The sequence below is a fragment of the Parambassis ranga genome, chromosome 2, assembly GCF_900634625.1.
Source record: "Parambassis ranga chromosome 2, fParRan2.1, whole genome shotgun sequence".
NCBI lineage: Eukaryota > Metazoa > Chordata > Actinopteri > Ambassidae > Parambassis > Parambassis ranga.
Genome location: NC_041023.1, coordinates 40,840,851 through 40,863,572, shown reverse-complemented (window position 1 = coordinate 40,863,572; position 22,722 = coordinate 40,840,851). Strand labels below are relative to the sequence as shown.

Below are 22,722 nucleotides of genomic sequence, written 5' to 3'. Positions count from 1 at the left end.
GCCGTTGACAAGTTTGAGTGATTTGAGGTTCACGCAACCAAACGTGGTGTACGTTTCTGCGTCACAAATGACAACCAATAAGAAAGTAAAAGTCAGTCCACACGCAATTCATGTCCCGCCCATTTTCAACGTGTCAACACTGCCGTAAAACAACGAACAACTGTCGTACTCCACACAAAGTGTCTATTATACGGAAAAAATTCTGAACTTGAGTACATTCAGTGGAGATGGTTAGCTAGCGAACATAAAACGATAAAATGTGCAAATTTAAGTTTATCAATGTAAGCTGAAGACTACCGGAAGTAGAATGGACTTTAACCGGACTGTTCTTGTGACCGGAGGCTCTGGATTCATGTGAGTAAATGTATATTTAAATAGTATTTATAGGATTTTCATGTCATTGTTCTGTTGTACTTTATAAACTGCACGGCTGGGCGATTTACTTAACACTTAGACCTTTAAATTAATGTTTAATTACAATTGTGTGTGCATTTTCCCAGTGGCTCTCATCTGGTTTGCTCACTGGTCTACAGACATCCAGGATGGAGAATCATAAACCTGGATAATGTAAGTCTTCACTGACTTGGAAACCTTTTGGGGTGAGGATATTGTGTTAGTGTCTGATGTCTTTCAGCTGGATTACTGCTGCAGCCCCAGGAGCCTGGAGAGCATAGAAGACAGAAAGAACTACACCTTTATCAGGGTAAGAGCACCTGAAATAGACGTACTTCCCTTTGTAAAATAAATCATAACAAGTGTAACCTAATCCTGTGTCTTGGTATATTCTAGGGAGATGTGTGCAACCCCCGGCTGGTAAACCACATCTTTAACACAGAAAGTATTGATGTTGTCTTTCACCTGGCAGCCAAAACACACGTGGGTAAGGAGCAGCTGATCAGTCACAACTGATCCTGTCTGTTCATTTGACTGAGTCTGAACCTTTTCTCTCAGAGTCGTCATTTGAATCCCCGTCCAGCTTCCACCAGGTTAATGTTGATGGGACCAGAGTTTTATTGCAAGCTGCCCATCAGGCTCGACACCAACTGCAGCGATTCATCTATGTCAGCACAGATGAAGTGTACGGAGCCAGCCTGGACAAGGTCAGCTGACTGGTTTGAACTGGGGTGGATATGTGTTACAGGTTCAGAAAGTGCTAATATTAGGGTGTTTGTTCTCTGCAGGTTTTTGATGAGAGCAGTCCAGTGAGGCCCTCCAACCCATACGCTGCCACTAAAGCTGCAGCAGAGTATGTGGTCCGATCCTACAGGGAGCAGTACAAGGTAAAAATCCACGCAGCTTGAGGAAATTTACACAAACTCTGTCTGCAGATGTCCTGTAAACACTGCTGTTTATCTGTCACCAGTTTCCCATCATCATTACCAGGAGCAACAACATTTATGGGCCCAGGCAGTACACTGAGAAGGTATTATCACAGAAATTAATGCTGGAGATTTTTCAATTTGTTGGAACATGAGGCTGCATAATGTCTGTGCACTGTGGCTTTCAAAATTGACTAATAAAATTGTTTCTGAGAAATCTGATTACTCAAGCTTGTCATCCTCACCATTTAGGTCATTCCAAAGTTCCTCACACTTCTGCAAATGGACAAAAAATGGTGGGTGTAAAGTTACTGAGCATCAGTTTGACTCACACTCAGAGAAAAAACATTATATCTTGTTCCTCTTCTCTGTCACAGCACCATCCAGGGAACTCTCCCTAAATCCCGCCACTTCCTGTTTGTCAGCGATGCCGTGGATGCCTTCCTGCTGATTATGGAGAAAGGGATTGTTGGAGAAATCTACAATGTGGGGACAAGCTGCGAGATTCCTATCATGCAACTGGCCAGGGAACTTGTTAAGATGGTGTGTTTAGTGACTGTTAATTAGGACATTTAGAGGACAAATACACATGAAAGTCAGACATTCTTTGTTCTTTTTAGGTGAAGAACGTGTCAGACTCTGAAGTGAATGATTGGCTTGAGTTTGTGCCTGACAGGTGAGTAAATTTGTTTCCACCCTTGATGTTTACTACACACAGAGTTAAATACACAGACCTCTACTCTGCAGGCCACGGGTCGACCTGCGCTACCCAATCAAATGTGAGAAGCTGCAGCAGCTGGGCTGGCGGCCTCAGGTATCCTGGGCTGAAGGAATCAGATACACAGGTACAGTAACTAACACTCACAGGCCCAGAAAACCTTTTAGTAAAAAATGTATTTTCACTAAATCGTGTGTTTTGTGTACATGTGTGTAACAGTGAAATGGTACCAAGAGAACCCAGACTTCTGGTCGGACAAGCCGTGATTCAGTAGCAATACACAGAAGTGGGCTCAGTTTAGCCCTGTGGCTTGACTGACAGGAAGCAGAGAGACGAGACATTGTGCCTTTGTTTTCTTCAAATTATTACACTTTACTTAAATAATGTAGAGGCTATTGTGATGAACTGAACTTTTGTTGGACCAACAGGCCCTGAAGTGCCAGACAAGGAAGGCAGAGCCTCCCTTTAACCAAAGCAAAGCGCACTTTATCTTGATGTTAGGTAGCAACATCTTAGATTTTTTTTGATGAGTATTATCCTGTAGGAACAGGTTTATTTCATACACACTGTAAATTGTTTTTCATTTGATATGTATTTAAGTTCAAATAAACATTATTTAAGAACGTCAGCGGTGGACACATTTTTTTTCGACTTTCAAAGTTATAGATGCAAACACAATAAAAAAAGCCATCATTACATCTGCAAATCCAAACCTTTATTTGTGGTTAAATCAGAATAGTCGCACAGTTTTTTTTTCTCATCGTGCAGTGCTTTTTTCGTGCACAACCGCTAAACTAATACATAAAGCAAATACTAACTACCAGGCTAGTGCTGCTGTGTCAGGGAGTCTGGCCGTCAGTAATTCCAGCCACACCTGGCTCAGTTTTAATTCAGTGGTTACTGGATACACAATGTTGTTACAGTTTTTTTTACTTTCCAGAGTGCCCTTTTTTTGCAATTCCTCTGCTGAAGACACATTATGCTGTGTGTGTGTGACCACAGTCAGTCTGAGCCTGGTGGACTCAATCTAGAGAATAACTCCTCTCATGTAAAAGCATCTTGCCAGATTCCTACTTCTGATTGGCTAGAAGCTCCCTGTGACAGCATTAATGCCTGAAAATATGCAAATCACAACAACATAGCAATAGAACCACAGTAAATTCTGTGTTATGAAGACTTTAAAGATCGCCACCTGCCACACATTCACAACGAGGGTATTAACAAGAAGGAAAAAGTGTAAAGATAAAGGAAAAAAAGGAGAAAAGAATAAAACAACTGACTTGGAGAGAATCTGGACACCTGTTTTTTGTACTGCATGTTTTTTTTTGTTTTTTTTTTTTATAAAATGGTTTTTGATCATAACATTGTTATTTTTTTTAACCAAACCTTGGCATATAATGGTGGTATTTCCTCAAATTTGTTTGCCAATTTAAAAATGATTGTTGGCAATGGAACCTGTTGCACAAACAGGTTAGTGGATCTGATACCGAGTCCAATGTGACTTCAAAAGGCAACCTGTGAACGGTGTTTCTCTTTAATGTATCACAGTCGCATCAGCTGTAGTGTAACAACCCTCACCTTCTGAGCAATCTTAGCATTTTAGGTATAAATCTAAGGACCCCACAGATCCCACTGCACTTCATCCAGTCATTATTGTGGAGACTAAGTGGTGCTATCATGGCTACTAAAGACTAGGAAGTACTGTGAGTACCTTGTAATCACACATGGATTGGCTCCAGTGATAAGTTTGTTGTAACATCTGTATGTGTTTAATCTATCTGTAGGTCAACACAGCCTGTCACAGTGACACATTGAAGGTGAAACCCCCACACGTTGCATCTTTAACATTAAAAAGCTCACACTACCCCAGAAAAATAGAAATTTTCACTCATACCAATGACATTCAACATTCAAGTGCCAGTGTTTTTTGTTTACTGTCTTTTGGTCAAGTCACTTTGTAAAATATCAACTTTTTGTATTCGGCTTATAAAAATAAATATTTCTCAAAAATGCTTGATAAATTACACAAACTAGCAGCGAAAGTAGACTCAAGAACTCTGTGTGCAAATAGCTGAATCCTACAGTTGCTGTTAACTAGAACTCCACCTGGTCCCAAAGAAAAAAGAAACTGTTTCATATCTGGAAGAACCTTTCCTTACAACACACACACACACATACACACACACTCTACCTAAACTATTGAGTAACCTGTCTTTTTGACCTGGCAATCACTCACTCATTCATATTCTCAGAGTTTTGAAAGACATGTGCTACACTAAAATAAGTAAGTGAAGTATTTTCAGTAAAACTCTCGGATTTGAAGTCTTTCTACGACAAAAAGGGGCCTGCAGGCCGCAGCAATGGGAGCATAGCACCATTAATTGTTCTCCAGCAATCAAAGAAGTCCTGCTTATATAAAGTGAGTTACCATAGTGACACAGAATCATTCGCCATGGCAACACCATCAGTGTGGCAATGCTGTATAAACGATGTAACTAGCTTCACTATTTGCTTCATTAGGGCTGGGTACTACCCTTGATTTAAGGCATCAAAAGGTTTTAGAAACAGTAAAGAAAAAGTGCTCAATATGTAAAAGAGACCAAAAAACAACCCCTCAACACTGAGACTTACAAGCAGAAATGTTGCGTTTCCTGTTTGGATACATTTAAATGTATGCACAAACACTGACCAGGGATCATGGTCATTTCTACCCATAATGCCTTGCTGCTGGCCCCCACTAAACAACTAAAAATGCAGGAAAAAGCACGAACAGTACATAGAGTACAGAACAGACTGTACCCATTCACCCTCTATGGGGAATAACAAAACTAGCATATAATAATATAATAAATACCCAGCCCTAACCACAACATGTCAGTCTTTAAGTGAATCAGTGATTCAGTCATTTCAAGGCACCATGCACATGTCAGAATTTAGACTGATTTACTTGTGCCAAAAGGAGCACTGACAGAAATCAGCCGATTTAAAAAAAAAAAAAAAAAAAAGGAAAATGTGCAGAGGTAAATCTGGGCGACCACAAAGTGAAAGCAAACCACAAGCAACTGAACTGTATTGCACTTAGTGTAAAGGTCCAGTGCTGAGCTAAGGGGATTTGGGGCACGGCGGTGGTTGCTGTAACACAGTTCAACAGCGACAGATAAAACCTGTCTGCATCAGAAAAAACGCCTGAATACGCTGCGTATTTAAACGCATACTCAGGCCTATACTACCGGACAGGACTGATCTATAAACATGATGACAAAGAGGTAAACAACAAGCATCCTGTGTTAAATCTGACCTTTAATATTCCTTCATCTATTATTAAAAGGGTTATTCTCTCTGCCCTCTAGTGACTGTTAGAAGGCACAGCAACATCAACACACTGAACCAGAGTGAGTGCACGTCATCCTTTCAGGTGTTTTTAGCAGGCATAGCGTTTACACTAGCTGCGTGCTAAGTTTGTGGTTTGTGGCAGCAGCCATGGATTCAAGTAACAAATACCGACAGAACCCCAGTCAACAGACTACCAAAGGTTAGCAAATTAAAACTGTTCTGTTGGGATGTAAAGTGAAGCTAAGGAAATCCTTCATAATTGATTGTCATTTGCAACTTATTGTCCTGTTACTGATTCCTATCATCCTGCTGGTTACTCCTTCATATGTAGTTAGAAATGTAAAGATGGAGACTATCCACCATTGCTGCAGGAGAAAATTATCACATTATGGCCACATAAAAACAAATCTGGTGCATCTATTGGGACACCTCTAACAGTTCTGGTCAACAATTTAATCACAGACCGCAGTCGCAGTGATAAATTTGTTTGTGCAGAATTACACTTAAGCTCAAATAAAACTAATGTGTTTTTGGTTTGTTTCTAAATGGACGCAGTGGAAGAATGCTGTGTTCTTCTGACATTTTAAACGTCCTTGAATGTAGCACCGCCCCTTTCAGTCTGATCTCTAGAGACTGGACAATCTTCTTAGAGCCTGCTGCCAGCCTGAAAGCCTCCCTCCTAAATGTAATTGGGGGACACGTATCTGAAGACTGACCTGTACTTGACTAAAATCATAAAGACAGGAAAAATCAGAGAGCTCCAACGTAACTAAAGCCTCCCGTAGAAATATTTGCGTTGCATTTTTGACTCCTTGACCAAAAAACAACAACACTTGCATACGTTTTTTTGTCTTGGTCCAGCCTTGTCATTGTCGAAGCCAGTGGGCAATTTGAGGGAACCTACAAGGACTTTTATCAGCCGTCTTCAAATTGCCCTCTGAACTAAGCGTACCAGACACCGTGTGGTCCAGTGTTGAGTGATCAAACATAATTTTCTACACTTCAAGTGTTACATTCTTTACTGTGGAGACTCCTCTCTGTTTGAAGAGGAACTATTTACACTTAATCTAAGTTTTCCCATGTAAACAAAACAAATCAAGATGAAATTTGACGCCCACTGGGCAGCAACAGAGCACTTGTTCTGCTGCTGATTTACACAGCGGGGACTGGACTTCTTCCACTGAACCATCCAAATGCACAGTGGGATTCCCTTCACACAGGGATGAAACATGGACGTCCTGAGCTCAGGTCAACTGGCCCATCCAGCTTGATTCCACAGCAGAGCTAGTCGGGCTAACCAGGGATTCATAACAGCACGCAGAATCAGGTAAACAGCTCTGTTATGTGGCTTTACCACCAGCACACTTTAGACACTAGCGCACAGCAGCCATGTTGCTGAACAGACAGTCTGTGAATAAGGTGTAGTAGCTACTGCGATTGTGAGACCAGAGAGCAGAATTGCTGCTAAGAAATGGAACGCTAACTAGATGCTTTGTCCTTTGTGACACTGCAACACAGGAAGTGACTTCACTATCAACATGCCAAGCAGAGACTTGCTGTCCTAAGTGAGTGTAAAGCAATTCTCCTTGGTCTGCACCGAGAAACACTGGATTAAAGCAGGTAACATCTTGTGCTTGATCATAGAGGCTAAAATGTGCTGTGGACATGCGGCACCGCATCCTTGCGTAGCCCTTGGCCGTCCCTGCTGTGAAATGAATTTGGCGAGATTATCCAGTTCTTAACTTTTATCCCTGACCTCAACTGATCTGTAACGAAGAAACTGGAATGACTTATTTTAGAGAAGACTCTTCGTGTAACTCTCCAGGATAGAGTGAGCAAGAAAAATTTAAACTTTTTGAGTTGTGTATCCCCTTGAAAGAAGCTTTTGGCAAACAAGGGTTTATTTTCCGTTTGTGGTAGAAGCAGAGTCCGGTTCCAAAGAGCATGATGGCACTAAGAGTCACTGAGTAACTTTCAGCATGTTTTCAGCAAGTAACTCTAATATCTGAGACGCCTCAGCACTTTGCTGCATTTACAGAAACACACCTGATTGGTGAGAGATGGGGGAGCAGTGTAATATGACGACTATTGCTGCTGCTGAGTGGCTCTGTTACTGATATGAAGTGACCCGACAGTTAGTGTCAAAATGGCTTTGAGAAACCAAACTACAAGCTCAAACCGGAGCTGGTCAGTGTGTAGGACTCCGTCTCCTAAAAGCGTAAAACCACTGCAGTTACCTCTCCTCATTGGCTAAGTAATTCCTGCTTTTTAAATAAGACGAATGTGATGACACGTTTGGGAATATAAAAATAAACTATACATATGCTTACAGTGGTCATATGCTTTAAGGAGTTCCTCAGAGTCCTTCTGATGAATTTTAACTCCAATATACAGATAAGGAAAAACTTCCTCGTCACAGTTTTGTTTTTCGTTTTTGTTTTTTTGCCAAGGTTTGATTTAGTTCAAGCCTAGTTTGTTTCCTTTCAAATGGAAATAAAGACATGTTTAAACCCATACATGACATTAAAAACATTTTTTTTAGTCACTGTTGGCTTAAACGTGTAGCCAGTCTAACAGAAATTAGAGACAAAGTTCAAATTTGTAAAGGCACAGTACAGAAACAAATGATTCTCCATAATGTTTTGCTTAAAACAAAGAAATGCTGTTTGTCCTAAGACTGCTTCAAACAGCCTGCTAACGTTCCACTTCTTCCTTTTCTCAGGCCTTGTAAAATCAAAATGTCTATGTTTTAAAAAGTGTAAATATATTTAAAAAAAAAAAAACGCTGTTTCTGTGGCCTCAATTTTTTAGATATCCAAGACCTCAGCCAGTTCTTCTTTTTGAACTTATATGCAGACATATTTTGCTTTAACAAGTTGCCTATCTCTATTACTTTTAGAAAAGTTTTTGGCCGGTGAGTCACAACATGGCCGTGTGTTTAATACAAACATGACGTGGAGTTACACAGGAGCCTGACTGGCTTTGGGGAAATGTAGACAAACACACAATAAAGCCAAAACTCAAATCTAAAGTGAAAAAATATGGGTTTTTTTTGTCCTTTTTTTTTTTTTTTACCATTTCTAAAGTCCACACACTGTGATGCTATCTTCAGGAGATAAAGGACACCTTCAAATTATTGGATATTTGTCTTCACACACAAAGGGAGAACTGATTTGAAATTTCCTTTCCTGATTTGAAGTGTCCACTGTGGAAAAGTGACCAACTAAAATTCAACAATCCCTCAAAAATACGGCCTGTTTCAAGAGGCAAGAGCAGAAAGTCAGTGGTGGAGATAGAAAAACACAAGATAAAGTTGAAGAGGGACTGAAAAGACGTGAGTGGATGGGTGTAAGGAGGGCTACATAAATGAGTACAGATAGTTTGTTCTTATCACATGCATGTGGGTTCTAGGGGTCATCGAGGGTGACTACAGACAAATGGGATGCGGACAACAATGTGCAGAAAGGAAGGAGGATGAGAGAGAGAAAGGAGGAAGAGTGAAGTGAGGGGATGGAGAAACCTAGTTGCCCCACCAGTCAACTTGAGAGTGCGAGTAGTTTCCTCCGTAGCCATCACTGGTGTAGAAGTTACCAAAGCCACCTGGGATGAAGGAAAAGAGGAGAGAATAAGCTTTATTTATCTGACGTTGTTGACATGATCTTTTATTGCCACAAGTAGAATGATACATCAAAGAATCATGAGACCACGATGCTCACCTCCTCCAAAGCCACGATTTCCTCCATGGCCGGCCTGGTTGCGAGCTCCACGTCCTCCAAACCCTCCAGCATTGACTCCAGCAGCCGTCTGACGATAATCACGTGCTCCAAAGCCGCCGGAGAACCTGGTGATAAAATTAAATGCATACACTGAATCAAAAATTTACTTTTATTTGGACTAGGACACAGTTAAAAGGAAACTGTACCTCTTAGAACGTCCTCTGTTGCTACTCTTATGCTGGTGTTCATAGGCCAGGCTCTCAAGCCATGATGGAACTTCCTGTTTGGCCTCTACTAGGATGTCCAGCAGGTCTTTTGTGATGTTCCCATTTTTGTCATTGAAGAACGATGTAGCCAGTCCTGCAAGAAAGAAACAAGTTCAAACACATAGCACACACATTTCCAGGGAGATTGTTGTCCCTCTTCTTACCCAGGTTTCCTACTCGTCCTGTACGCCCAATGCGATGCACATACTCTTCTATGTCACTGGGCAGGTCAAAGTTAATGACATGTTTCACATTGGAGATGTCCAGACCCCGAGCTGCAACCTGAGAATGCAGGAAGGAAAATTATGTCACTTACATGTGCCGTCATTAGGAGAATTTGTAACAGAATTTTATCTTTACTGACCGCTGTAGCCACCAGGATGGGGCACTTTCCTGATCGGAACTGGTTCAGGGCCTCCTCTCGGTCTCTCTGGGATCGGTCACCATGAATACTGGTGCAGGCATAGCCCTCCCGATACAGGAAGTCCTCTAAGGCATCAGCACCCTTCTTGGTCTCCACAAACACCAGGGTCAGTGAGTCCTTACCTGGTCATTCAAACAAGAGGGCCCCAGAGGTTAGTACAACAGAAAGAACTCATTTGTGCTCGTTTAGAAAGCAACATCTGGTTTGTAGTCTGTCTTTTGCCAAGCTTAGGTGATTCAGCTATTCAACATTGGATATGACAAACCAGGAAAAGAGATTAATCTACAGGTCATTGGGAAAATAGTCAATCTCCTTTTTTTCCCTAATTGCAGACTGTATGTCTACATGTCAGAGTATATGTGTGACACATGCAAATTTGTCTAATACAGCACATTAAAACAGATGTTTTTTGTATGAAGATAACAAGTGCAACAGGCAACAGAGGGTGCAAAGTGGATAAAAAAACAGCAGAATAAAAATAACAGCATCTGAGGCTCTGTGTTTCCATGCAGGTGCTACTTGAACCACTGATGGAAAGACTCTGGTAATAGCATCTGTTTTGGTCCACATCACTAATTGGGCCACATTTACATCTGCTCGTTGGATGAGGAGACATAGCATCCAGGCTAACAGCATAACCAGACTCTCTCCATCAAGGCCTATGGGTGGGTCTGACTTGATGAAGACACCACAGCAACATATTGGATTTAAAAAAATAAATAAATAATAAAAAAAAAAGATGTTAACTCTTAACTGTACAAAACATATGACAACAGGCATGTTTACTATAAGCTGAGCAGACCTGACATTATGAAATGGTACACTGAAATAAACATGGGGTTCTCCATCCACAGAGACAAATAAGAGTCAAACAAAATTCTTTTAAACATGAAATGACAAGATGAAAGTTTCTTGATGGAGGATCTTACCAGGCTTCTCTATGTTGTCTCCAGTATTGTCCTGTACCTCGCTGGGGATGACTTGGGATAAAACCAGACCAAACCACTGACATGTAAACTGCACTCAGTAACCAGTTTTCTAACATTACTGATTTACACTCACATGAGTACAATAAAACCTGCTGGATGCTCCGTGCTCGAGGCCTCATGCTAATCCCACAAAATATATTTTTAAATAAGAAATTTAAATCCTGTTTATATGATATCTCGAGTTTATGTATTTTCATGCAACTCAAACAAATAATAACTATGTGACATTTTCTTTTCAAATGTTTTAAACAGTTGAAAGACAAGAGAGACATTACAATGTGCTAAGCATGAGACACACAGGAATGCACTGGCTGAGATGTGACAATGACAATATGAGGTTATGAGCTGCTGTTGCTGGGAGACAGGCTCACCTGTTGCACTAAGCAGGTCCAGCAGAAAAGACCTCTTATCACTCTCTTCCACCCATACCACTTTCTGCGTGATGTTCTCGGAGGTGGAGCCCACTCTGCCCACGGCCAAGAAGATGTACTCCTCCAGGAAATCCCTCGCCAGAATCTGCACACGTGTTTAATTTTACCACAAAGTTCCAGAACGTCAGCATCCTAGTAGAGATACTGCTAACGAACCTGTATCTCTTTAGGAAATGTGGCGCTGAACATCATGGTCTGCCGGAGGCCTTTGTGTGGCATTGTGTCCTGCTCAACGATGCGCCTGATCTGTGGCTCAAAGCCCATGTCCAGCATACGATCGGCCTCATCGAGGACCAAATAGCTACAGTGAACACAAGAAGAGACAAGAATCACCACTAAAATATTCATCAGGAACCTTGATTCTAAACATCCTTCGGTCTGTATCTTACGTGCAGTAGTCCAGCCCAATCTTGCCTCGCTCCATCATGTCCACCAGTCTGCCTGGTGTGGCCACCAGCAGGTGACAGCCTCTCTCTAGGTCTCTAATCTGCTGGCCAATGTCTGCTCCTCCATACACAACACAGGGACGCACCCTGGATCGGTAGGAAAACTGGCAAGACAATATAATTACATTTGTCACTTTTCTGCTGCTCTGTGTGTGTGTGTGTGTGTGAACAGGTATTTACCTTTCTGGCTTCATCATATATCTGCAGTGCCAGCTCCCTGGTTGGAGCCAGTACCAGAGAGATGGGGTACTGCTTGCGACGCCCGTATCTTCCATTCTCCTGCAACACAATGGCACCACAGAGTTTTCATCACTGTTTCTTACATTTATTTCTTACAATTACAGTGGTGCAATAGGAGTATAAATCAGGGTTTATTTTGGCAATTTGATTAATTTTTCTTTACCTGCCCTGAGGCTTTAACTGCATTAAGCGCTTCTCCTGGTCCATCAGTGTAAATCTGGCTGAGAATCGGCAGCAGAAAGGCTGCAGTCTTCCCAGAACCTGAAGACACAAAGTCAAACCTCACCCATTTTCTCATGCACAACACAATGTTTAAAATGCTTGTAATCATTGTTTAATGTATGATTGTTGGTGCGTTACCTGTCTGAGCACAGGCCATGAGGTCTCTTTTGGCCTTGATGATAGGAATGGCATACTTCTGGACAGGCGTCGGCCTGGTGTAGCGACTCAGAGCAATGTTACCCATGATGATCTCACCCATGTCCACATCCTGGAACTAACAGACCATAGACATAGACCCATATATTTAAAGAAAGCAGAGGAAAGCTGCTGGTATGTGATGTCGTAATGTTAACAGCAGCTTACACTCTCAATGTGGTGAGGGGAGTTCTGTCCTGTAGCCTCGACAGGAATATCATCGTATTTCTCAAAGTTAATCCCGGTGTTGCTGCCGGAGAACAACTCGCTGCCAAAACATGGTGCTGGTGGTTAGAGTGATGTTCAAAGAGCTGTCAACCTTTCCTAATGGCCAGATAAAGCACAGACTCACTGCTCAAGGCGTTCGTTACGTGCTGTTGGTTTGGACCAGTCTCCGTCATCTCTGGACTCCTCCACCCAGCGGCTGTTTCCTCCTCCTCCTCCACCACCACCACCACCACTGAATCCACCATGCTCAAACCTGAGTACAGCACACACACGTTTAACCGTTTGATGCCGTTACAGTGCTGTCCAACTCAAACATGGGATTTCTGAGCTCACCTCCCCCTGTTAGCGTTGCCTCTGTCATTGAAGAACGCAGACTTCCCCCGGTTATTGGCAAAACCGGTATAGGCTTCCTTTGCAGTGTTCCAGCCGCTCGCATCTAACAGGAGAATTAGTGCACAACTCACAATCTGACTTATCAGTAGCACCCCCAGTCTGTGTCCCAACTGTTTTTTAAACATGTTCCCCACCTTTATTCTCATATCCTCCAAAGCCCATTGGCTGCGCTGGATTGATAGCGTTGAAGCCTCCACCCCTGTTGCCACGGTAACTACCGCCTCCTATGCCTCCTCGTCCACGTTCCATGCGAGGCGGGCCACGGGTGAATGAGTTGCCGGTCATGCGATTGTCATGGTAGCCGTTGACAAAATTGTTGCGGCCCCCATCCCACCCATCTGCAAAGAGGAGAACCATTAAATCTGCTGCAGGATTTATTATTCTATTTTCTGTGTCTCAGTATGACATAATGAGTTGACATCTATCTATGTTTAGGTTCACTTTAGAGAGGAACTTACAGTTGGCTGCAGGTGCCATGGCGTAGGTGCCCGGTCGTCCAGCAGCAAAGGCATTTCCTGCTGGATGGTAAAAAACTGTTTCAATTATGAGTATGATATGAATCCAGTCATGTCACAACTTCCATAGTGATCTGATGGGTTACACAACATTCAGGGAAATCATCATCGGACTTACCATTTTTGGAAGCGTCTTTGTTCCGCAAATGTGGAGGTATATATCGCCCTGGAACAGAGGGAGAGAGTCCAACATCAGAGCTTATACCAGGCTCATGCAAGAAGTAACCCTCGGTGTTATATACAATACCCAGACAAATGTCCCCTAATTTTATTTGTTGTAACCAAAGTATATGACACCGCAATGTCAAAGAAACAGGAGGAAATAAGAAACTTAAGATTAATTGCTGCTTACTGTTAGTACCCCCACCTTGTCCGTCTGCAGCGCTCAAGTCTAGGACAGCGAGCTGGGGAACAAAAAACACACATGTGGTTACTTTCAACATTACAAAGCAGGTGGTAGACAGAGCCAGTGCCCATTTGTTGCTGTGGGAGGGGAAAGCCTACATGTAAACCCTGCACATAAAAGCAGATGCTCAGAATGTGTCACTAAATTGCACCAGATTTTGACTGTTGGTCTGTGTATGTGGCTCAGAAACATACTATTTTTTTATTAAATTACTCATTAAAATTCAGCTTTCATGTACAGGGCAGAAGCTGGCCTGCCAAAATTTGACATAAGACAGACAGCTTGACATTAATTTACAAAAATATTTGAGCCCCAACCTGCAAAAATGCTTTGATTCTGAATTTCTGCAGACTCGCTCTAATCTGGTTTGAATTGCCAAGCAAAGATTTGCCGTCTAGGAACATGTTTACTTTGCATGATTTGATTTGCATTTAACACTTCAATTGGTTTTGCATCCAAACAGAACTGAGTTTTTTTTTAATACGGCCAGTGTTGCGCATCCAACACTTTCATGAACATTTTCCAGTTCGAACTATCTAAAATATGAATCGAGGACATGCAGTACTTTTCTGTTGCCATCCAGCTGTCTGACCAGTCAGACAGAGCTAGACTACGTTGCTGGTGACGCAGATGAAATGAGCTTTTTTTTGTTAAAGCTGGACGCAGACAAGACAAGCGTGGAGACTGTACAATGCTGCGTATTATCTAAAAGCCGGTGGGCTAAGCTGTCAAACGCCGCATTGTTTGTGTCAGTCGCGCAACCATCCCTGTATACCTCCATTTTAATACAGTATCATGCTGCAAGACAAACGCAGCGAGCATAGTAGTTGTTAAGTGCGTTTCATTTGTTCACACAGGGGAGCCAACGGAACGTCGTTTTAACACTTAGCTCTGCGTTATTACAGGCAGTTCCCCCCATTGGAGGCTAAGCTAGCTAACTAATCATTGTACACAACTGTTTAATAAATAATCCCACATGCATATTCTAAGACAGGTGCTTTAGTTCATATGTATATGTTATGTATATGTATATGTTTAACGTGCGTGTTTACTTCGCTGATCCGCAGCTTTTTTCCCCCATGTGAGTGTACAAATGAAGCGCACCCACGGCCAGCTAGCACGATAGCATCTCGTTAGCGGTGTTAGGCTAGCCGGTAAGCTAACGTTTATCCCCTATGTTATTACACTTTTAATCGACTGACGCTGCAAGGCACATGAAAGCTGACGCTGCTTACCTGCTGTTCTAGACCGTGGGCATTTTCGACGGCCCCATGACTCATAACTATGGAATACGGAGGAAAAATGTTGCCGTTGAAGAAAGGACCTCTTTGTTTGCCGGGTTTGATGTAATGTTATTTCTTCTTTGCTCCTAGCTTGTCTCTGTTTTGAAACGGATGACAATTATTTCATTGGCTTTAACAGGTGCACGTTACTTTGTAATATGCTATTACAGATTTTTAAGAGGTGATAAATTCCCGTAATTTTAGCTGCAAGGATGATACTCATGCAAACTCAGCTGATGTCGATTTTCTCGTCAGCTGAAGCTGATGAAGCCGTCATGCACCAGTCAAGTGAGGATGAAGTTAATAGAAATGCACATCCGGTTGTTCCAAAATAAAAGCTTGTTTTTTAACCAATACAGTATACCTTCGACCTAAAATTAAGAGCTTCACTATCAACTTCCGGTCTACCTGTAGTTGCTTCCGCTCAGCTTGACAGATGCATCGAAACCGTTATTGCTCAAAACATCGCGAGATTTTAACATGATTTCCAATAGACGAAGAAATAAAGAATATAATAATGTCATACTACCAAATAATAAAGATATAAATAAAACATATCTATGGTTGCCTAATTTAACTGTGAGACTTTTTTTTAAAATGTAATATTTTTTCTAAAACACATTGGTAGATGTTGAATGTAACGTTCTTCCAGGCACACAGAAGTGTATAATAAACCTCGATCAATGACAATTTCTATTGTATTGATTTGCTAGTTTCGTTTTTTTAAACAAATTAAATCATATTTAACATATTATTGATTTGACCGATACATTATATATCAAGCTCAAGTGTGCTGAACACTTTCTTCTGGTGTTTTGGCTGACACATAGGCGTAGCTACCATTATATCAGAGGGGGACGTGCCCCCACCCCCCCACACACACACACACACATTTACAGTAGGAAACTCCACCTAACGCTGTTTCGATTGCTCATGAAAAAAATTTGGTTCATATGAGAATAACTTCACCGCTGAAATCCACTCCTGGTTACCACAGTAACGGACCTAACAAAGCCAGTGGCTTTCTTCTTGCTCCCTCCCCACACATTATGGACATGAGGAGATTCCTAACAAAGACACAGAAAGTTAGAGTTGTTTTCGGCATTAACCCATATTGTAATGAGGCCAGGTTAGCTTCTGTTAGCCTGCTAGCGTTAGCCTCGCCTAGCCAGTGCACATAGCTACCTGCTCGTATTCTTATCAGCAAGAATAAAATAAACGTAATGGACCGTCAGGACACAGTGGTGCATTATATGAACAGGGAAACACTGATGCAGCAGATAAGGCAGTGCGTCATTATAAACACATCCACACGGTTAATTATTATTTATTGGTTATTTCATTGATGATATATATATTTTAAAGCTCACTTATATTGGTTGTTAATTGAAAAGTAAAGCACAATCCATCTCCATGTATATTTGAGGTTGATACTGAGAGTGAGTCAGAGGCAGAGCCCTTCTATTACTGAGGTGAGTGATGACGGGGAAAACTCAATCAGGTGGACATGAGGGAGATTTGCCAGTTTTTTGTCTCTGTAAAAGAGAGAAGGTGGCAGATATGGAGGCTTTGTATAATCTGTTAGTGTAGTAGCACCAGTGTGGTTGACAGAACAGAATTAGTTTCTGTATGTCACCATTTGTTGAATCTGTCTCTGAAATAGTCATTAAGCGTTTACTTCTGTAGGTAAAATAGGTGTTTAACAACCTGTTAAAATCCGCAGGAAATTGCAATTACTTAATATTATTATATTATGTTTCAGAATATACTAATATACTTTTTTTCACCACCCACCCACAGAAGGTGTCACCCCCACATTTTTAACGCTTCCTACGCCCCTGCACACATCCACAGGTCATACAGTCCTGACCACCACTGGTGTGTCAGTAAACACAACTTTCCACTGTTGTTATGAAGTCATCTTCTACATGCTGGTTTGTGGGTTAGACACCTGGCAGTTCTTTATATGTCGTAGGCCTTCTGTCTTATTTCCTATAGAGAGTCTTCTATAAAATGTGACTGTGTGTTTTTTTAGTAGCATGTTTAGATCACCTCTGGCTGTTTTTATAACAGTACAAGCAGCAAATGGACACTCTCACCTAAGACTTGCTGTCATAGTAAACAAACAAGACTCACTGTGTTTTCCCGTCATCCCCTGTGAAACACATTAGGTCAGAAAAAAGGTGTGTATTTTATACACACCACACTTTGTTGACATACAACAACCCCCATGCATGGGCCCTTAACCATACAAATTTCTCTGCACTTTTAATACAGTATACAACATAAAAACATTGTGTAGACATTTTCATTAAAAAGGCACGCTCAGTGTAAATATCAGTTCTCATCACAATGAATTTGCACATCATACACACATCCACATGAGGAAACAGGTATATCAATTAGGATTATGATATTATTATACAGTACTATGTATGTATACTTGGCAGTGCTACTCAATGCTGACCTTACCTGAGCTTATAGGGAGAAATAAACAAAGAGGAAGACCCCGATGGAGCAAATCACCAGCATTCCTATGTTGAGGATGATTCTGGTTGATGGAGGCTCGTGAAGACGCTCCTCCACCATCTCCTCCTGCTCCTGCACTGTAATGACCTGAGCTTTGGATGGGTTCTCCTTGAAGCCACACAGCCACTCTAAAGCCTTTATACACTTTCCATCCTCCACCTTTCTAAAGCAGCCCTCCTCTTCCTCATCCCTCACTTCTCCCTGCTCTACCATTGTGGGGTCAGGTATCGCCATATAGGAACCATTCTGTCCTGTACGATGGCTTTCTGTCATGGCATTGCCATTGCTTGTTTGATTTTCAGTAACAGTGAGCTTGTTTGAGTGGCTGTGACCTTTTTCTTCACTAATAACACTGTTTCCATTCAAGGTTGCATTATTTAGAGGTTTCAAAGTAGTCACATCTTCTCCCGTTTCCTCTCTTTTCAGTTTCTTTCTTTTGTTTAACCCCCACAGTGTGGTTGTTCTGATTTGTTCGTCTCTGGGAGCGGGAGTACACAGACTCACAGTGACAGTCACCGAAGCTGTCACCCAAAACAAGATGGCTGCCACATACATAAAGTGGACATCCTTGATGAATGAGGGCCGCTCATCAGGCTGGTTGCAGTGGGGTTCGCGGTAAACAAATGCCAAAACCAGACGTAGCGATCCCAGCATGAACCCGACCATCCCACCCCAAAAGGCGCCCGTCTCATTACAGCGTTGACACAGGACGCCAAGCAGGAAGAGAGCGGCTATAGGTGGAGTAAGATAGTCTGAGACTTCTTGGATGTAGTAGAACATCTGGCCTCCCTGCATCTCGATGATGACTGGCACCCATGCAATGCTGATGATCACCATGAAAACAACAAACAGTCTACCGACAACCAGCAGCTCTCTGGAGGACACCTGCTTCTTCAGCATTTTGTAAATGTCCAGCGTGAAGATGGTGCTCGCCGAGTTGAAGATAGAGTCCAAGTCGCTCATTAGAGCTGCGATCATGACAGCCATCATTAACCCACGAAGACCAACCGGCATCACTGACATGACGAGGCGCGGGTAAGCCACATTGCTACAGCCGGCCGCAGAGCCGCAGACCTCTATGCAGTGCTCTGGACCAATGCATACCACTTCATCCGGAAGTAAGATCCTGGAAATCATCCCTGGAAAGATGAGGATACAGAGGTCGGTCACTGAGTTTGGGCTGTACTGTAGGTGTAAGATCAATCAATGAGCCTACCCGGGATGACAATGATAAACATAGGAAGGATTTTGAGGAAGCCAGCCATGATAGTAGACCCTTTGGCATGAGCGATATTCTTTGCTGCCAGAACTCGCTGTACAATCACTTGATCTGCACACCAGTACCTAGAAGACAGCAAGAAAATGATCAGTGCGTCATAGCATTCATCCGTATTGATCATTGTAAACCAGTACCATATAGAAGCTGGAGTCTGGCCCAGCAAGAAACCAGGCCAGGGCAGATCCGGATCCCTCGGGCCTCGTAGGATCTTCAGAGCGTCTGGCTTTGGGCTGAGGAGGTGGCGGCAGGACTCATTAAAGTTCAGATGGGGTGAAGACAACAAGATGGCATCGATGTTTGTAGCCTTCATGTACTTGGTCCTCACACCTTTAAATGACATCGTTTAGCAAAAAAAAATAAACACACACAGATGATGAGAGAGACAAAGACCTTCAAGTCCTCCCACTTTGAAGAGGCTGATGCCAGTGAGACAGAGAGCTCCAGCGATCATGAGGAATGCTTGGACAGTGTCTGTGTAGATGACGGCAGCCAGTCCTCCAGTGACTGTCAGCACGGCTGTCATGGCGATGAGGAAGATGACAGACAGATACAAATTCCACCCCAAAGACTCCTGGATGAACAAGGCTCCAGCATACAGGTCCACAGACAGCTTGGTGAAGATGTACAAAACAAGAGATAAAGCTGCAAAATACACCTTCAGTCTCCTCCCTCCGTATCGCCTGGACAGGTACTCTGGCATCGTGTAGACTCCAGCCTGAATGTAGATGGGTGCAAACATCCATCCTAACAGCTGGAGCAGTAACAGAGCATTGAGCTCCCATGCAGCCACGCTGAGCCCGCTGGCAGCACCGGATCCAGCCAGCCCAATGAAGTGCTCGCTTCCTATGTTGCTGACGAACAGAGACGCTCCGACAGCTGCCCAGTTCATGGAGCGGCCAGCGAGGAAGTAACCGCTCACTGTGCTTCGATTGGCCTTCCACGTCGCCAGGAAGCCAATAGCTAGCACCACGATGAAGTAAAGCGCTACAACGACGATGTCTGCTGCCTCCATGGTGGCCATGTTTAAACACCTTTAACTTATTTTAAATAGTTGTGACAGTAGATACAAAAAATGTGTGACCTCACATATCATACAGTCATCTCATGCATATAAAATAAAGTAGTCTTTCTGCTTCTTTGTAAAGTCGGTGATGAACACAGATCCTTTGGCAGCTCCAGGCGAGTGCATTGCTGCCGCTCCTGTAACACACCCAAACACACATGCAGGATCATCACAGGAGGACGTTGGACAAACCTGTTGTCTTAGTGGGAGGGGGAGTTTATAAATGACAGCTCCTTTATGTCTGTGAAAACAACTTCTTAAATAACACGTGTCATTACTGACTTTATCTAAATTCACTATAAGCTTGTCCAACTGAAGCCAATACTGAGTCCCCAAAGGCCACACAAGTGAGGACTCACAGAGACATTCATTTACAAACAGTAAGAGGAACCTCTGTCAATCAGTTTGATTAACTTTGATAATAATGATTAAACTTGGAAAGTAGCAACACTAACATCTTCAATTAATCATTGGGTACAAAACAGACAACTCTCTGAAATGAAAGAATGAAAGGCATTCACTCACCTGCGCTTGGAGTCTTCCAGCCTGATGGATCGCACCGGTTTTAGTCCCGCACACTACCTGCAGGTTGCGACTCCTCAACCAAAGCTCCGCCCACATTAGCGTCACCTGCGGAGAGGAGCCTCAGACCGTGCGCGCACACGCGATGGAGATGTTGACGTGCCTATATTAACAGAGCGGTGCTTCTGACACCCCCATAAAACATCACCAAGAGCAAAAAGTTTTAGTTGTAGGTGTAGTTCCTTCTGCCGCTATTATCATTTTTGACCACCAGATGGTGCTAATTAGCTGCAATCTAAGCATCACAACACAGTGTACACTCATGTCTGAGTTTAGCAGTGTGTGTATGCTGTGCAACTCATCGCCTAACACAACATAACATAATGTTATAAACTTTAGGCTGTATTTGACTGAAAGTCTATTGTCCTTAATGTGTGTGTGTGTGTTCAATCATGACATCCTCACCATGTAGCTAATCAGGAGATCTCACCTTTACCTGTTGCAGCCCTTTATTTTTCACACAGATACAAATAAAAGCTGGTTCATATCTGTGTGAATTGATGCGTTAGAAATGCTGACAGTATTTTTGTGCTGTTTTACACCACACACACTGTAGATGGCCCCACTCACACACTGAACAAGCTGCACCACCAGCTCTCTGCTGTGAATCTGGGTTTTATTTGATTTATGGACAGGAAGTTGGTTGAAAATCTGATTTTGAACAAACACGATTTCTGTTGTTGCACTTCTCTCTTCAAAAGAAAGAGGCAAGGCTTTTCTTTACCCATTAAAATATTAATAGAGCATTGTGTTTGTGGTGAAATACTGTCAATCAAAGACACACAAACGGATTAACCTGCTGAGGAAAAAGTGACATAAAAGGTTTATATATTATATTTGAAGGCATTCCTCAGCGTAAGGCCATGACACTTCAACTGACAACAGCAAATGTTAGATGTGAGATGCTAATAGCTTAAAAAATGCTGAACTGTCCTTGTAATCTGTATTAAATTACTTTATCTGACAAATATCAGTGAAGATACACAGACACAGAAGAAGAGATCCCCCTGCTGCCCAGAGAAGAACCAGGAGGAGGAAGATGAGGAGGAGGAAGAGTATTCTTCCAGCACAAACAGAGCTGGAGCTTGTGCAGTCGCTGCCGATGGCAGATGGCAGAAGGAATGAAAGGCAGATGGAAAAATCACTTCCAACATGTTTGTCATCGTCAAGAAGTTTGTGTGTGTGTGTGTGTGTGTGTGAATCATTCCCCCCAGGGTTAATGTACAACTGTGATTGCATCTAAAAAACACCAACACTAACACTCACAGTGGTGCAGAGAGAGGCTTTACATCATGTGTGTGTGTGTGTGTGTGTGTGTGTCCTGTATATCCTGTGTAGGTTTGGTAAATCCTTGATAAACATGTCAGAACAAATGAGTGTATTAATCAGTAATGCATGTAACATTTTTAGCATCAAAATCATATTAAAGATCACAGTTAATTAAAAAAACATTATATTACTATTAGGACCAGCAGAAAATAAACAATAATAATATTTACTTACCTACGAGGAAACAGGAATGTGTGAAAATGTACAGCTTGGAGGCAGTAATGCTCCCAGATGTTGCTATGGTGATATATGCGTAACCCATTGTGTGTGTGTGTGTGTGTGTGTGAGAGAGAGAGAGAGAGAGAGAGACAGAGAGGTGGCTGAGAAAGTCGAAAAACACACAGGACTTTGTGACCTGAGCAAACACACTCCTGACAGTCCTCCTGCACGTTTGAAAGATGGAGAGGGAATTACAGAAAGAGTCATCCAGAAGTCGCCTTAGAATCTTACTCCTGTGCATCAATGATTGTGATGTGAACAGAAGCTGCTGAAGGTTAATTCTGCTAATTTGTAAACAGTATTACTAGTGGAAGAGAGAGCAACAGGCTTCACTTTAACATCCCTCTATCTCTCTCTGCACTTCTTTCATTCCTCGATCATCCCTCTCTCTCTCAGTTATTTTAGATAAAGGCGTCTTATTGTCTGGGGGGACATCTGATCCTCTCTCTAACACACACACACACACACACACACACACACACACTGAAATATGCTGACACCAAATGCTTGCTCAGCTTGTTTTTAGAGAGTGAGAGGAAGAATTTGACAGATGAATGAGGTATAAACCCAGTCCTCCTCTTCTCCACTTATTTCCAT

The 22,722-nt window shown here is 42.4% G+C and overlaps 3 protein-coding genes across 9 annotated transcripts; 1 reads left to right on the top strand and 2 right to left on the bottom strand.

The window, feature by feature from the left end:
* Positions 1-140: 140 nt before the first annotated feature.
* Positions 141-2,665, top strand: tgds (TDP-glucose 4,6-dehydratase). The gene is made up of 12 exons (XM_028399112.1): positions 141-354; positions 501-567; positions 635-703; positions 790-880; positions 952-1,100; positions 1,182-1,280; positions 1,364-1,423; positions 1,572-1,615; positions 1,697-1,862; positions 1,940-1,995; positions 2,067-2,164; positions 2,257-2,665. The coding sequence occupies exons 1-12, from the start codon at positions 308-310 to the stop codon at positions 2,301-2,303; spliced, it is 993 nt and encodes a 330-aa protein (XP_028254913.1). The 5' UTR covers positions 141-307; the 3' UTR covers positions 2,304-2,665.
* Positions 2,666-3,380: 715 nt separating this feature from the next.
* LOC114431805 (ATP-dependent RNA helicase DDX3X-like) lies at positions 3,381-15,408 on the bottom strand. 7 transcript variants are annotated; one of them, XM_028399439.1, is made up of 20 exons: positions 15,077-15,408; positions 13,788-13,839; positions 13,554-13,601; positions 13,379-13,453; positions 13,055-13,258; positions 12,861-12,963; positions 12,652-12,780; positions 12,468-12,567; positions 12,243-12,378; positions 12,046-12,143; positions 11,823-11,921; positions 11,586-11,746; positions 11,353-11,497; positions 11,137-11,281; positions 10,706-10,756; positions 9,717-9,898; positions 9,517-9,634; positions 9,293-9,446; positions 9,087-9,211; positions 3,381-8,970 (listed from the first exon to the last, which is right to left on the bottom strand). In XM_028399439.1, exons 1-20 carry the CDS (start codon positions 15,119-15,121, stop codon positions 8,891-8,893), a joined length of 2,250 nt encoding a protein of 749 aa, XP_028255240.1. In that variant the 5' UTR covers positions 15,122-15,408; the 3' UTR covers positions 3,381-8,890. The 7 variants fall into 7 exon arrangements, with proteins under 7 accessions (XP_028255240.1, XP_028255241.1, XP_028255243.1 ...); XM_028399440.1 differs by having other exon boundaries at positions 13,379-13,438; XM_028399442.1 differs by having other exon boundaries at positions 13,379-13,435.
* Positions 15,409-17,602: 2,194 nt separating this feature from the next.
* On the bottom strand, positions 17,603-20,050 carry LOC114431806 (sodium/myo-inositol cotransporter-like). The gene is made up of 4 exons (XM_028399446.1): positions 19,323-20,050; positions 19,067-19,259; positions 18,870-18,997; positions 17,603-18,792 (listed from the first exon to the last, which is right to left on the bottom strand). Exons 1-4 carry the CDS (start codon positions 19,951-19,953, stop codon positions 17,603-17,605), a joined length of 2,142 nt encoding a protein of 713 aa, XP_028255247.1. The 5' UTR covers positions 19,954-20,050.
* Positions 20,051-22,722: the final 2,672 nt, after the last annotated feature.